General features: G+C 42.0%; 2 protein-coding genes across 2 annotated transcripts in view; one reads left to right on the top strand and one right to left on the bottom strand.

Annotated features, from left to right (window-relative positions):
- Positions 1–10,109, top strand: part of rbks (ribokinase) — a 30,469-nt gene extending 20,360 nt beyond the window's left edge. The window contains exons 8-9 of the mRNA XM_041061517.1: positions 1,953–2,141; positions 9,782–10,109. Coding sequence (XP_040917451.1) covers positions 1,953–2,141; positions 9,782–9,955 — 363 coding nt within the window. The 3' untranslated portion in view covers positions 9,956–10,109. The remainder of the gene's footprint in view (positions 1–1,952; positions 2,142–9,781) is intronic.
- Positions 10,110–10,225: 116 nt separating this feature from the next.
- mrpl33 (mitochondrial ribosomal protein L33) lies at positions 10,226–12,271 on the bottom strand. Its single transcript, XM_041061518.1, has 4 exons — positions 12,143–12,271; positions 11,749–11,767; positions 11,520–11,626; positions 10,226–10,625 (listed from the first exon to the last, which is right to left on the bottom strand). The coding sequence occupies exons 1-4, from the start codon at positions 12,162–12,164 to the stop codon at positions 10,576–10,578; spliced, it is 198 nt and encodes a 65-aa protein (XP_040917452.1). The 5' UTR covers positions 12,165–12,271; the 3' UTR covers positions 10,226–10,575.
- Between the last annotated feature and the right edge of the window lie 394 nt (positions 12,272–12,665).

The following is a 12,665-nucleotide window of genomic DNA, read 5'->3' as shown; positions in this document are numbered from 1 at the left end:
TGTTGATATCTTTTGAGCAGGGTGATTTTTAGATCTGTAATTGTGGCAGGAAATTAAAGGGGACGCCCACCATAAAATTTCTTCATCTCTTTTAGTTTGTTAGGAAAACACACTAAAATCGCTTATTTCTATTAGTAACACTGCAGGGTTTTTTTTTCTCTTGGTTAAAATAAATTGAATAAAATAAGTAACAAAAGTAATAAGTCATTCATAATTTTATTTATACCAGGTAATTTCTTTTTTAATTATTTTGTAAGTATTATCTCATTACTCATTAGTGCAAGTGATCTAATATTTATGTGATAGACAAATGAGTAACAAGCAAAACACGAGTATACTACATATTGGGTGTGTGTGTGTAGGGTTGTGTCTGTCATTCTATATGTGGAAGTGTGTAACGGTTGAGAGGGGGAGAGAGAGAAAAATATATAAATGGTCAGGAAAAATAATACATTGCATTTTTTTCTTTCTTTTCTTTTCTTTTCTTTTTCTTTCTTTTCTTTCTTTTCCTTTTTTTCAGTTGCTTTGGCTCATTTTTACAACTGTTTCAATTTGCATAACTCATAACAGAAAAATGCTGTACTCCAGATTTTGGCCTCCAAAATCTCACAGAGCACATACAATGGACAAATCTGGGGCAAATTAGATAAGATTCATCCAGTAACTTCGTCAGAGCATCACAATAGTTTAGAACTGAATAGTTTTTGCATTTTAAAATAAAAACTGTCATTATAATACTTTCAGTTTGACAATAGCCAGAAGTAAAGGAACAGCACTGCTGTTTCCTCTCACCTCTCTGTGATATGCATGGCAGTGGTGGTGAAGTAATTAGAAATTATGTTGCAGTGCTGTTCACAGGGAAATGTTGCTACAATAAGGAGAAATGCTCGCTGACACTACTTGCATTCATTTTATGTTGAGTCAATTCAGAGACCTGTATTCATAGTAACTGAACATGTGTTTTGCACATTGGAGGAACAGTTTAGCACATTGAAGCTTTGCATTAAAACTGAACTGAGTAAAATACTAAAATAAAAATTTGAAAAAAAAAACTGTAAACATTTTTAATCTCACAGAGATTTTTGTCACATAAATGATAACAGTCATCATCAAAATACATTAAAATCTAAAGCCTCAATCATGGCTGAAAATAAAACTTTCCATGCAACTGCCTCCCAGCTCCAGAAAATAATAATGTGGGGATCTTGGTGAGGGGTGCCGACTACTCTGGGGAGAACTGTTGTGGTTCGGAGTTCTCTTGAAGATCCAAACATCAGCTGTTGAGTCCTGCTTTGTCACTGTTTAGTCATTTTGGAGCCAGATGAAGCAGCGTAGTCAGAGGATCTACTCTTTGAAAACGCTTGGCCCGCAGACTGTTCATGGATCCAGCCAATCCTTAACAGACTGAATGTGTTTTATGAGTCTGTCTGACCACGGTCAGTGTGTACTTAAGAGCTGACTCATACCAGAACTGTTAACACAAAACAGTAAACTAAAGCAAGTAAGCAATGGACATGTAATAGACTACTAATTAGACATCATTAGACAATAAATGGCTGTGAAGGACTGAACGTTGTCGGTTTGGATTTTAAAACACACAAAAACTCAACGCTTTTCTTTTATGTCTTGAATGTTTCACACAGTCCTTGTTACTGGACTGGGTTTTATGCCTTGGGGAATTTCCATAGCGCAGCTCCTTATTTATCCACCCAGTATCCCACACCAGTGTTGGTTTTGCTCTATCTTTAATTTTAATTCCTAACCTCTGATTAACTTGGCTCCCTGACCCAGAAAAGAAAAAAAAACACTGGTTTAGAAGAAAATGTCAAAGAAATAGTGTGGCATTATCATCTTATGCTAAATGAGATGAATGTTGAAATGTGTTGTGTATATGATTATACATTATGTTCCCACTGTCTTACCCCTGCTCTTCTAATGCTGTCTCCGTACAGGCTGAGCTGCTGACTGGTTCCTCTGTAGCTCATGTGGAGGAAGCCCATCGGGCCGCTCAAGAGCTGCTGAAGAGAGGCTGTGGGTCAGTCATCATCACTTTGGGACCTCAAGGCTGTGTGGTGCTCAAGGCACAGGAGTCTGTCCCGAAACATGTTGCAACTGCTGCAGTCACAGCAGTGGACACCACGGTAAGGATGACACATACACTGTATATGTATTTATATAATCTGGTCGATATTTATTACATTTAATATTATGATTAGCCAAAATATATATTTCAGTTTGCAGTGATATAAACCAGGGAAATCAGCAAATCATCACAAGCTTGAACCACAGAGTTTAGTGTGTTCAGAGATGGCAGTGTTAGTTTATTTTGGTCCACACCAATATCTCAACACCTATTAGATGGATTGCTATGAAATGATGCACACACATGCGCATTAGGTTAAATCCTGCTGACATTTATGATCCCTATTTTTCAAGCAAAAGTTCCACACAGTCCCTCGGGCAGAGCTAAAAAATCATTCTTTCAAAATCATTCATAAAATTCCCATCAGCCTCAGTCGTACTTTGTGTTTATTTCTAAAGAGCCAATGTTATTGATTTTATCATCAGCGTGTTGTCAGCGTGAGCATGTTAGCATGGCGAACCTGGCATTTAGCTGAAAGCTACAGCCTCACAGAGGCCTTAGCCTGGCTGTTGACTCTTAGACGTGGTTTCATTGACGATTCATTTCTTAACTATTTTTGCAATTGTTTGATTAATTGTTTAGTCTCTAAAATATTCGAAAGTAATGACAATGCCCATCTCAATGTCTCAGAGCTCAGGGTGAGGTCTCTGTCTACATTCATTTTTTTTTTAAATTCCAGTGAAGGTGTGGAGGGTTTTCTTTACTATTAACTTTTAATATTTTGTATATTTTCAAATATAATTTCAATCCTCCAGTGATAATAATTTTGAATATTTTATGTACAGCAAACAATTTTCAGCAATAGGTTTGGCTGTTCCTTTTTCCATATGTGTGGGTTTTTGTTTATTTTCCAGCAGTGTTTTATGGCTGAGGAGATGATGATGGTACTCACTATATAAGTAACAAGGAAAAATGTTTTAAATGGAAGATTATGTAATCTTCCCCACAGCCCACTCCTCAGTGTAATACACACATCAGGAGGAATTTCTTTTAAAAAAAAAAGGAAAAAAATAAATCACACAGAAAAGCCTTATTGTTACTGCTCTTCCACGAGAAAGCACTGTCACGCATAACTTTTTATCTGCCCCTTCATCATAGGCGAGTAAACTCCCAGTACTCTGAGTGCTAGTGGAGCTACAGATCTGTCGGTTGCTCAAGTGGAACACTTTAAGAACACTCGGGGATGTGGTGACCACCGGCTGTTTCCCCTCCCTGATTCTAATCTTTAAAAGAGGCCGGCGTCACTTGACTCATTTCACACCGACCTCTGTGGTTTGTTTTCGTCACAGGAGCCTCGGCTACATGTTTGCGTATCCTGTCTCTGAGGGTTCTGTGGGGCCTGTGTACTACGAACCAAATGCGTCATCGCACAGAGGTGTTAATCACCCCTTTGTTATTACCAGGTTTGATTAAAGCTTTTAGATTCTTTGTGTAATGGATTCTTTTACTGAATAGTTCCCTCAGGGACTTTTGTTGTGCTATAATTTCCAAAAGCTGGTCATCATGCAGTATAGTAAAAACTGGAGTGAAGCGATCACGAGCATGCAGCCTTAACTTTACATGAATCCCCCATTAGATATGGTGAAAATAAGGATAAAGCAAAGAGTGTGTGCAGTGCAGAAAAAAAGTAGCAGTGTTGTGGTGTGTTTCCAGAAATGCTCCAAAGGAACAGCAGCTGAACTAAACAGCAGCATCTACCCAGGTCACTTTGGCATTTCAGGAACAAAGGCCTGGCTTTCTGAAACGGTGTGTGACCTCCTTTCATGCCCCCACATTTCGAAGTAGACAGACATAACTTCCCTTATTCACTGTCTTCACTCTCCCCCCTGATTCCCAATAGCCCCCAGGAGAACTTACCCACCGCCCCTATCCTCCCCCCTCCTCTCCTCTCATGACTCACCTCTTGGGCCTGCATCAGTCAGCAGAAAGCTGTGGTCGGGCCTGCTGCATGCCCCCCGCCCCTCCCCCCTGCTTAGACACACACACACACGCTCTCTTTCTCCCCACCCCTTCTGTTCTTTGATGGGCCCATAAATTCTGGAGTGTTTAACTCTTTTGGACATCATAATCCCTCTTCCAGTAAGGCCCTTTCTTTTTTACTGGTGAGAGAAAAAAAACAACAGGTTGTTATCAAGATCATTATTCACCTCTCTGAGGCTGTTCTGGTAACTCGGGCCTCGTAGTTATGATTACTGTACCTCTTCTGTTATTCCAGCTTTGATTGGGTTTTTTTCCCCTCTCTTTATGTAGCAGTAGTGACTGATATCATCTTGAAAGACTGGCTCCAAGATTATCAGGATTCTGACAAGGATTCTTCTTGCTGTTACTCTCCGGGTTTCATTAGTATCGCACTGTGAATTGAAGCCGCGTTTTCAGCTGCGATTCTTCGATATCCACAATGTGAGTCACTTGCGGTTTCGCGCTATTTTAGCTAGGCTACTGTTTCAGCTGTGTGCCGCGGGTGGCACGACGAGCTGCTGATCGAGACAAACACACAAGTCCACCTTTTCACCGTTCTTTTTTGGATGCATTTCGTCACTTGTTCCAGATGGAGTATTTTTCGAAAATTGATTGATGTAGCTTGGTTAATGAATTGCCAATATGGCTGCTAAATCATTTATCTTCCTCCTTATTGCAACTATTTCATCATCTGCTCCTCCTGCAGCTGTCTGAATAACGGATTTTTACACGGCACAAGCAATTATGGGCTGAGTCAGGGTCGTGAATGTGGATGAATAATAAAGCAAATCCACTCATCTACTGTGGGTCTCCCCCATCCCTCCCACTTTATCCGTTTGTCTCTCTTTTGTCTTAAATTGAGTACAGGCTTCCCTGGCTGAGATCAGAGCCTGTGTGGACAGTTAGATGAGACTACAGTAGACACGCACACAAACACACACCCAGTGCCTTTTAGCCCCAGCAGGACTTGGGTGGCCTTGGTTTCCACAGCTCCGGGAGGTCCACTGTGTAGGGCGAAAGGTAGACAGAGCTGTCTAAACCAGACATTACAGCTGTACGCTCAAATTATTCCCAGTCTTCTCCGATGACTGGAGACGTGTGAGGACCAATAGCATGTGATTCCTTCCTGGAAGGCCCAAGGTAAGGGAATACCTCCTGAGCCTGAGCACTGGATTCCTCAGCTCTGCAAACTCTGGGTCAGCATGACACAATGTGAAAACTGCCACATCACCATGTTTTAATGGACTGCACATGCTGGAGCAGCTGCTGTTTAGAAGCCCAGATGTTAGGCCGGTGCAGCACATAGTCACGTCGATCAGTGTTATACACAAAAAGGGGTGAAAGAGGACTAAGACAAAGAGCTGCACATGGATCAAAGATGTCAGAGCTCTAATTGGTCCAATTAAATGTGTTTTTGATCTGTGAATCTTCCTCCCTCGTTACTTCAGAGGACTCGTCCCCGGCTGCTTGCAAGTCTTATGGGAAGCTTCCGGACGTGGAAGCCACCGTGAGTCATCCCTGCCGCTCAGTTGGTCTTTTACTCTCCCCGGGGTGCCTTTCATTGACAAAGGCTGTAGGCTTCAGGAGTTAACTGCACATAGCTCCATCTGTCATACCAGGATGGGAGTCAAGATCGCAGGAGGCCTCTGGGTGAGAAATACAGTCACAGGTTCTGAAGGCTCGAAAGGTTCAGTGGGTGCAGCAGACTCTGCAACATGAAGGATGGGAAGTGTGCAGCTCTTTCTGAGATCTGCATTTTCTATAGGTTTTGTTGTGTTGTGTTTTGTTTTTTTGTCTGCCTTTGGTGCTCAGCGCTTATCGCTGCGGCGTTTGTTGCGCTGCACTTTACAAAGATCACTTGTCAATCAAACTGCGTGGGCGCCACTGCTGTCTTTGTCCTTGTATTTTCTGTTGATGGACTTCTGAGTTTCTGTATGCGCTCCTTTGTTTGCCTGTACAGCCATGGCTGCTTGTGTTAACTGTTCAGCTCTTCGTCTGTTTATTCAAACACACAGCACTCTGTGTGCTGCTGAAAGCCCACTGGTTTTGCCTAACAGCAAATGGTAAGCTTTCAGTGACTACAGGTCTGTCAGTGTTGCGTTGAATTAAGCGAAGTTGACACATTCTGACATAAATATATTTGAATCTGTCCCAAACAGACTGAATTGAACCAGAGAAGCAGATTTTTGGAAGCAGTTCTTTTCACGCAAAGCTAAAAAGTTCGTCGGCTCTCCGATCACATGCTCAGTGTCACGCTACAAACACATCAAACTGCAGAGAACTTCTGAAACCGTACCACTGTTAATTTGGCGAGCTTCTCACAGACACGTCTGCCATCCCAATTTCTGACTTCAGTCTGAGGACCAGCAGAAAACAGGCAGAGCAGCGCCACGGAGGTCAAGACGTGGCGGACAGAGCCAACCAGCAAGAGCATCACGGCTCATCCGCGGCAAGTGCTTGTGTCACTTGATTGACAGGCCTCCACATCTAACCTTCACCAAACTGTGTCGAGGGCATCGGCAGCGGGGCTGAAGGGGGTAGCGCTTGTCAGCCTTCGTTGAGCTTCATTCACTAGATCCAGTAGCGTCACATGCCAGTCTTAGGGAAGGAGATGTTGTTAGTAAGACAGAGAAGGGTTGGACAGCGGCTAATGACCTATAGGTTGGAGAGGGAAGTCTTTTTAGTTTGGAAGTAGCCCATTTATTTAGATATGGACCGGCCAAACCAAAAGAAGATAAAGGCTGTGAAATGAAAAGATGTTTTTTTTTTTATCAGCTCTGTAACTCTGGCACATTTAGGTTTGTTCTTAAAATGATGAGGCTCACTAGCTTTAGAAGTTCCCATTTTCTCACCGCTTTCATTAGCTATTTAAAATACTGTTCACTAAAGCATGAGCACATGCATTGGACATAATGTAAAGGAGACGCAGGGATGTGGACAAATATTTTTACAGGACCTTTAAGGAATTTTCACCAAAATCCAGGATTATTAACATATGTGTTTCTGTTTGTGTGTTGGCACACTGAAGACTATCCTGATTACTGAAACACACACACCTTCAGCTATACAGGAACTACTTAAAGAGGAAGCAGTCAGCTGGTATTATGTCCATAATGGAGTGGCCAGCACAGTCACCAGATCTCATCCCTATTGAGCTGTTGTGCAACCAGCTTGATCATATGGTGTGTAAGAAGTGCCCATAAAAGCAATCCAACTGGTCAGAGTCACTTCAGGAAGCTTGGGGTGAAATTTCTTGAGATTGCTTCATCAAATTGACATCTAGAACGCCAAAGGTCAGCAAGGCTGTGACCCCTGCATATGGACCATTCTTTGATGAAAGCAAAGTTTGAAGGATCAAATTATTATTTCAAGTAAAAAGCATTTCTGGCTTGACAATATGTCCTATTCACTGTGCAGCTCATTTGATAAATAAAAGGTTGAGGTTACGTTTTCTGGGTTTGAGCGGTAGAGTAACTGGATCAAATTTCAGCCTGTAGCTTTATCTTCTGGTTACTTTTCATGCTGAAGTTGCAGTTTACTCTGAAGCTGTGTGGTAAAATATGTTTTAGATTAAGTGAAAGAAGTGGAGTTCGAAATCTGCAAAGGTAAATTACACAGACGGATCAATAAGTAGCTTAATCAGACATTCAGGCCTCAATTCTACAATTCTGGCCTCAGCAGTTAATTTTTTATTCTGTCAGCAACATAGTAAAATATAGGCTATTAGCTAATTAAGCCCTGAATACTAGTATTAGCTTTCAGAAATCTGTTTCAGCCCCACCCGAGACAAGACTAGACAAAGGTGCAGGGATTTGGTTCTAGATTAACTGAGCGGCAACAGGTGATTCAAACTAGAAAACTGAAGAAGCATCATCATCATAATACTAGCGTGGCCATGATTACACAGACAAAATATTCTGCTCTCTAACACAAAAATTCAGTTGTTAGATCTGATCTGCTCACTGTGCTGTGCTCTGTTGGTCATTGATTCCCAAGCGCCCCCCGCCCCCCCAACTCAAGAGTGGTATCATCGTTTCAGCCGCAACGTGTGAACTGGGAGACAGGCCAGAGCCAAACCAGTGGGACTGCTTCACCAAAGCCTTATTTCCAAATGCTGGCTGTACCGTAGCCCAGCCCAGCTACCAGACAGGAGACATAAACACACCACGGCTTTAAACATGGAAATCCACCAGGCCTGTGAAATGTTTCAGCTCTGATCTCACTCTTTCCAGCATCTCTCCAGTCCAGGAGTCACCCCGGTGGTGTGCACTGGGGTGGGGGTGGGATGCAAGAATCCCCTTTATTTCTTCATACTTCTATTGTATCTATCATCTGGTTGAACAAAGATTACTTTGAATGATACCAGTTTAGGTGCTTGTGACGCGACCCATGTGTCGTCTGTGCTGTGCCCTCCAGGTGCCCTGTCTGTCATGAACCCTGATTGGCCCTCTCTATTCCTGGTGCCCTGTCTATCCCAGGGCATGGCCCTTCCTGCCCGACTGGGGCCAGGGTTAGGGTTTTTGTTTTTTGCCATATGTCACTGAATCATCCTACACAACTGACAACCTTCAGTCTGACAAAAGGGTTACTTTGAGGCTGGAGGGTGGGGGTTGGGAGGGGACCGGGCTTACAGAGGTGCTCAGAAGAGAGAGTGCAATGAACTCTTTTGAGAGCCGAAGTGATGAGTAATGGAGCAGGCTTGTGAGAACCAGTGTCGGGGGGCCATTTGTGGTTAAACATGAGCGTGTCGCCACATACCATTGTGCCTTTTCCCATCAGCGAACCCTCCCCCTCCATCACCCCCCTTCCCTTGGTGTCCCGTCCCAGCCAACCCCCTCCAGGGCGTAGACGGCACATTCCATCTCTATCAATAGATGAGGAGGGAAAAAGGATGATTTATCTGTTCACAGAGATCGCCAAACCAGAGCTGTTGGCAGCTGTGATGAAGCTACTGACGGGTGCTCAAAGTATGCATCTGCTATTCAGCTGACTTTGAAAAAGCTATTAGCTATTACTGCCCTCTTTTTCTTTTTTTTTTTTTTAGTTTGAGAATTTTGTTTAAAGAGAAAAAAAACAATTTGTCCCTTATCCTTAATTTAGCAATTATAGAGCTCATGCACTTACTTTAACACAGGATTTGTTGTCAGTTTAAAATTTTCTGCTTTTCAAATTATTAAAGGATGCTGTATAACTAACTCCACATTTAACATATATCATCAACTTTTTACATGGAATTTATTATTCTGCTAACATTTAGAGGACTTTGAGCAGATGATTAATGACCATGATACAGATGTTTCTCTTAAAGAGCTGATGGAGACACACGTTCACACCAGGCAAAAAAAAAAATTCAGTAAATCATTCCTACTACTTGAAGCTTCAGGCGCCAGTGTAAGACACAGAGAAACAGCACCCCCTACTGTTCACAGTTTACTGAATTTAAAACAAACCTTTCCATCATTTCACTTTTTTTTTACCCAGACTGCTCCTATAATCTTAAAAATACAGAATGAAACATTTTAAAACAGTAAAACTTTGAGCTAAATCATTTCATTTTTACATGGAATCATTTTTAATCCCTCTCATATGCACTTGTCATGGTAGCCTAGAGTTACACAGTGCAACTGTTTGCCCCACAGGTGAACTTTAATGAAGCATTGTTATATTGTTTCTCCTCAGGGTGCTGGAGACAGCTTTATTGGAGCGCTGGCATTTTACATGGCTCATTATCCTACGATGCCTCTGGAGGAGATGGCCCGCAGAGCCAATCAGGTGGCAGCAGTGAGCGTGCAGGCTGTGGGCACACAGACGTCTTACCCCTTCAGAAAGGACCTACCAGCTGAACTCTTCTGAGATCGGTTTAAAGTTGTGAAATGGGTCTTATTGAATGCTAACTGTCTTATGAAATCAGCTGCTTTTGAGAAATCAGAGAAAGACCAATGTTATACTAGTTGTTAATGATGTAACAAATATTATTTTAACATGAAGTTGAACACGATAACAACTTGAATAGTGCCTAAGTGATAACACAGCTACGACGCAAGTGTCCGATTTTGCACAAACTCTTTTCATCGCAATAGTTTTAAACGGTTTAATAAATGACAAACATCTTAACACTAAAGCTTCTACAGCACATAATTGACTTAATTTATTGAATTACTCCAAATGGTTCAATTACATTTACCAAGTTTGAATATTTAAGCTTTACAGCAGTTGACTGAACTAAAACCTCACTTTTACACAAGTTGTACGTTCTTGTTTAAAGCGGTGGTGGTAATAAAGACTTTGTTGAAGCATCATGCTGAACTGGTGCCGTGGGGAGAGTAGAGGCCTCTTCTGACACATCTGAGAAGAAATCCTCTGAATACACTGAATAAACTGTTGACTGACGAACACCTTGAATAATCCATGACAACAGAGACTGTCCATTTAAACCCCGTGGGTTTATGTTGTCCATTTATTTTTGTGCATTGTTAAATTGATTTGATCTTCCTCTTCTCAAAGAACAGGACATGCTTATTCACTGCAAAGAGAAAAAGCAGATTTTAAATGTAAGTCACAGGGTTTGAATGGAACTAACTGAACATAACTGTCAGATGAATATCACATCTGGTTCATAAACAGTCCTAATGTTGTGTCATTTCCCCACAAACAGTACAACAGGCAACTAATACTTAAATATGCAACAGTTTCAAAACAATGCCGCAAAACCACCTTATAGTCTGAAAGCAGAAATTGTCATATCATGTCATCATCTGCTGCTTATCTGGGTCCAGGCCCAGGTTGCGGGGGCAACTGCCGCTCAGTTCACATTGCACCGAAGTCCTACGGCACCTCCCACAGGTGGTGGACCCATGGGAGGCACTGCCGTCCAGAGTGGGGCTCAAACCCACGACCCCGAGAGAGTCTCACGCTCTACCAACTGAGCTAACCGGCCGGCGAAAGCAGAAATTCTAATCTTCTAACTGAATTTAATATCATTGTTACTTTCTTCCCCACAGTTTTCCAGTATAGTAACAGAGGTTGTCCCTTTAAGTCATTAATAAATTCCCACTAGGCAGGTTTAGACAAAGGTACTTATGCTGCCACTGAAGATGTACGTTAGCATGGCCTTCATGACAGATAACAAGCTACTACACTGTTTCAATTAACATGGACTCCTCATTTATATTTTATTAGAACTAAGAGGGAAGGCAACGTTACATTTACTTAGCAGATGCTTTTGTGCAAAGAGTTTTACAACAAGTGCATCCAAACCACGCAGGATCAGGAGCTAGAAATGACCTTTCACAACGAATTAGACCCTGTTAACAGAGCACATGACATTTAAGCAATTCATAATAAATTGCCTTCATAAGTATCTTGCCTCAGCAGAACAGAGCTGCTCCAAAGCCCCAGCTGGTTAGTCTTATCTTACCAATTGGATCGTGTTTGCGCAGCACCAGCTTGTCTCTGAGACGGTTCCTCTTTGTGTTGAAGAAGTAACCTGTCCCTGCAGCGCTCATCATCTGCACCAGGAGGGTCCTGACAGAAGAAACCGTGGGTGGAGGTGAATGTAGCTGCAACGCTGCACAGTGCATGTAGTAACAGCTGCGGCTATACACGTTACACACCACATCAGAGTATATTAATCGACTTTTACTTACTTTGATTTTGCCTTGGCCACTGGGACACGAAAGAAAACAGAGCACATGTGGGTGAATGAGTCAGAGTAACACAACGAAAGCTTAGCAAGAACAGTGTATTTACGGGACAGAAGGCTAACAGTGACCGACTAGCTCAAGCTCACAGCTACATACACAATAACAAAAGCGAAGCGGGACATCAGAAACAATTAAACCGCAACGAAAACACCGATAATTGACACACAAGTAAAATGAAGCAAACTGCAAACACTGTAATGTTAGTAATGATGCTAACACTGAGGAATTAGCTGTCAGCTAGCTAAGTTAAGGCTAACGGTTTGGTTCATTTAGCTGCGTTTGAGAGAGCATGTACACGACTCTTTGAACACCCACACACAGTGATTCAAATACTCACAGTTTGCAGTGGTAAGAAACATTTTGTAGACTCTAAACTGCTACTCATAGACAGTATTGGAACATAACAGCGTTAACCACTGTAAGTCACATTGAGGATATTGAACTTCCGGTTTGACAATCACTTCCGGATCCCCTTAAAGGTGTAGTTCACCAAAACGCTGTATTCACTTTTCACCTTTGCAGAGCACTGACAGATTAGGCAACACACAGAAATACCCATTATTTCAAAAGAATAGTGTGTACCCCCTATCAATAGAAATGAATATGGATAATCCCTGTGGACATAAGCTATCAGGCTGGTTAAAGTTCAAAGATACCTGTTTGGCCTTCAGCTTCCAATCTCCTTTGAAGGTACATGACCAAATCCACATTTTTTTAAACAGAGATGATTAACATAATGACACCAGCCAAAGAAGCTGATATACAATAACTGATGAGAGTGATTCACTGGCTGATAAGAAGTAGACAAACTAACAACTGATGATTGACACATGAAACAGACCTTATGAACATAATCAAGT

The sequence above is a fragment of the Toxotes jaculatrix genome, chromosome 17 (genome assembly GCF_017976425.1).
Source record: "Toxotes jaculatrix isolate fToxJac2 chromosome 17, fToxJac2.pri, whole genome shotgun sequence".
Lineage (NCBI taxonomy): Eukaryota > Metazoa > Chordata > Actinopteri > Toxotidae > Toxotes > Toxotes jaculatrix.
The sequence above is the reverse complement of the archived record's forward strand: the minus strand, read 5'-3'. Positions and strand labels throughout refer to the sequence as shown.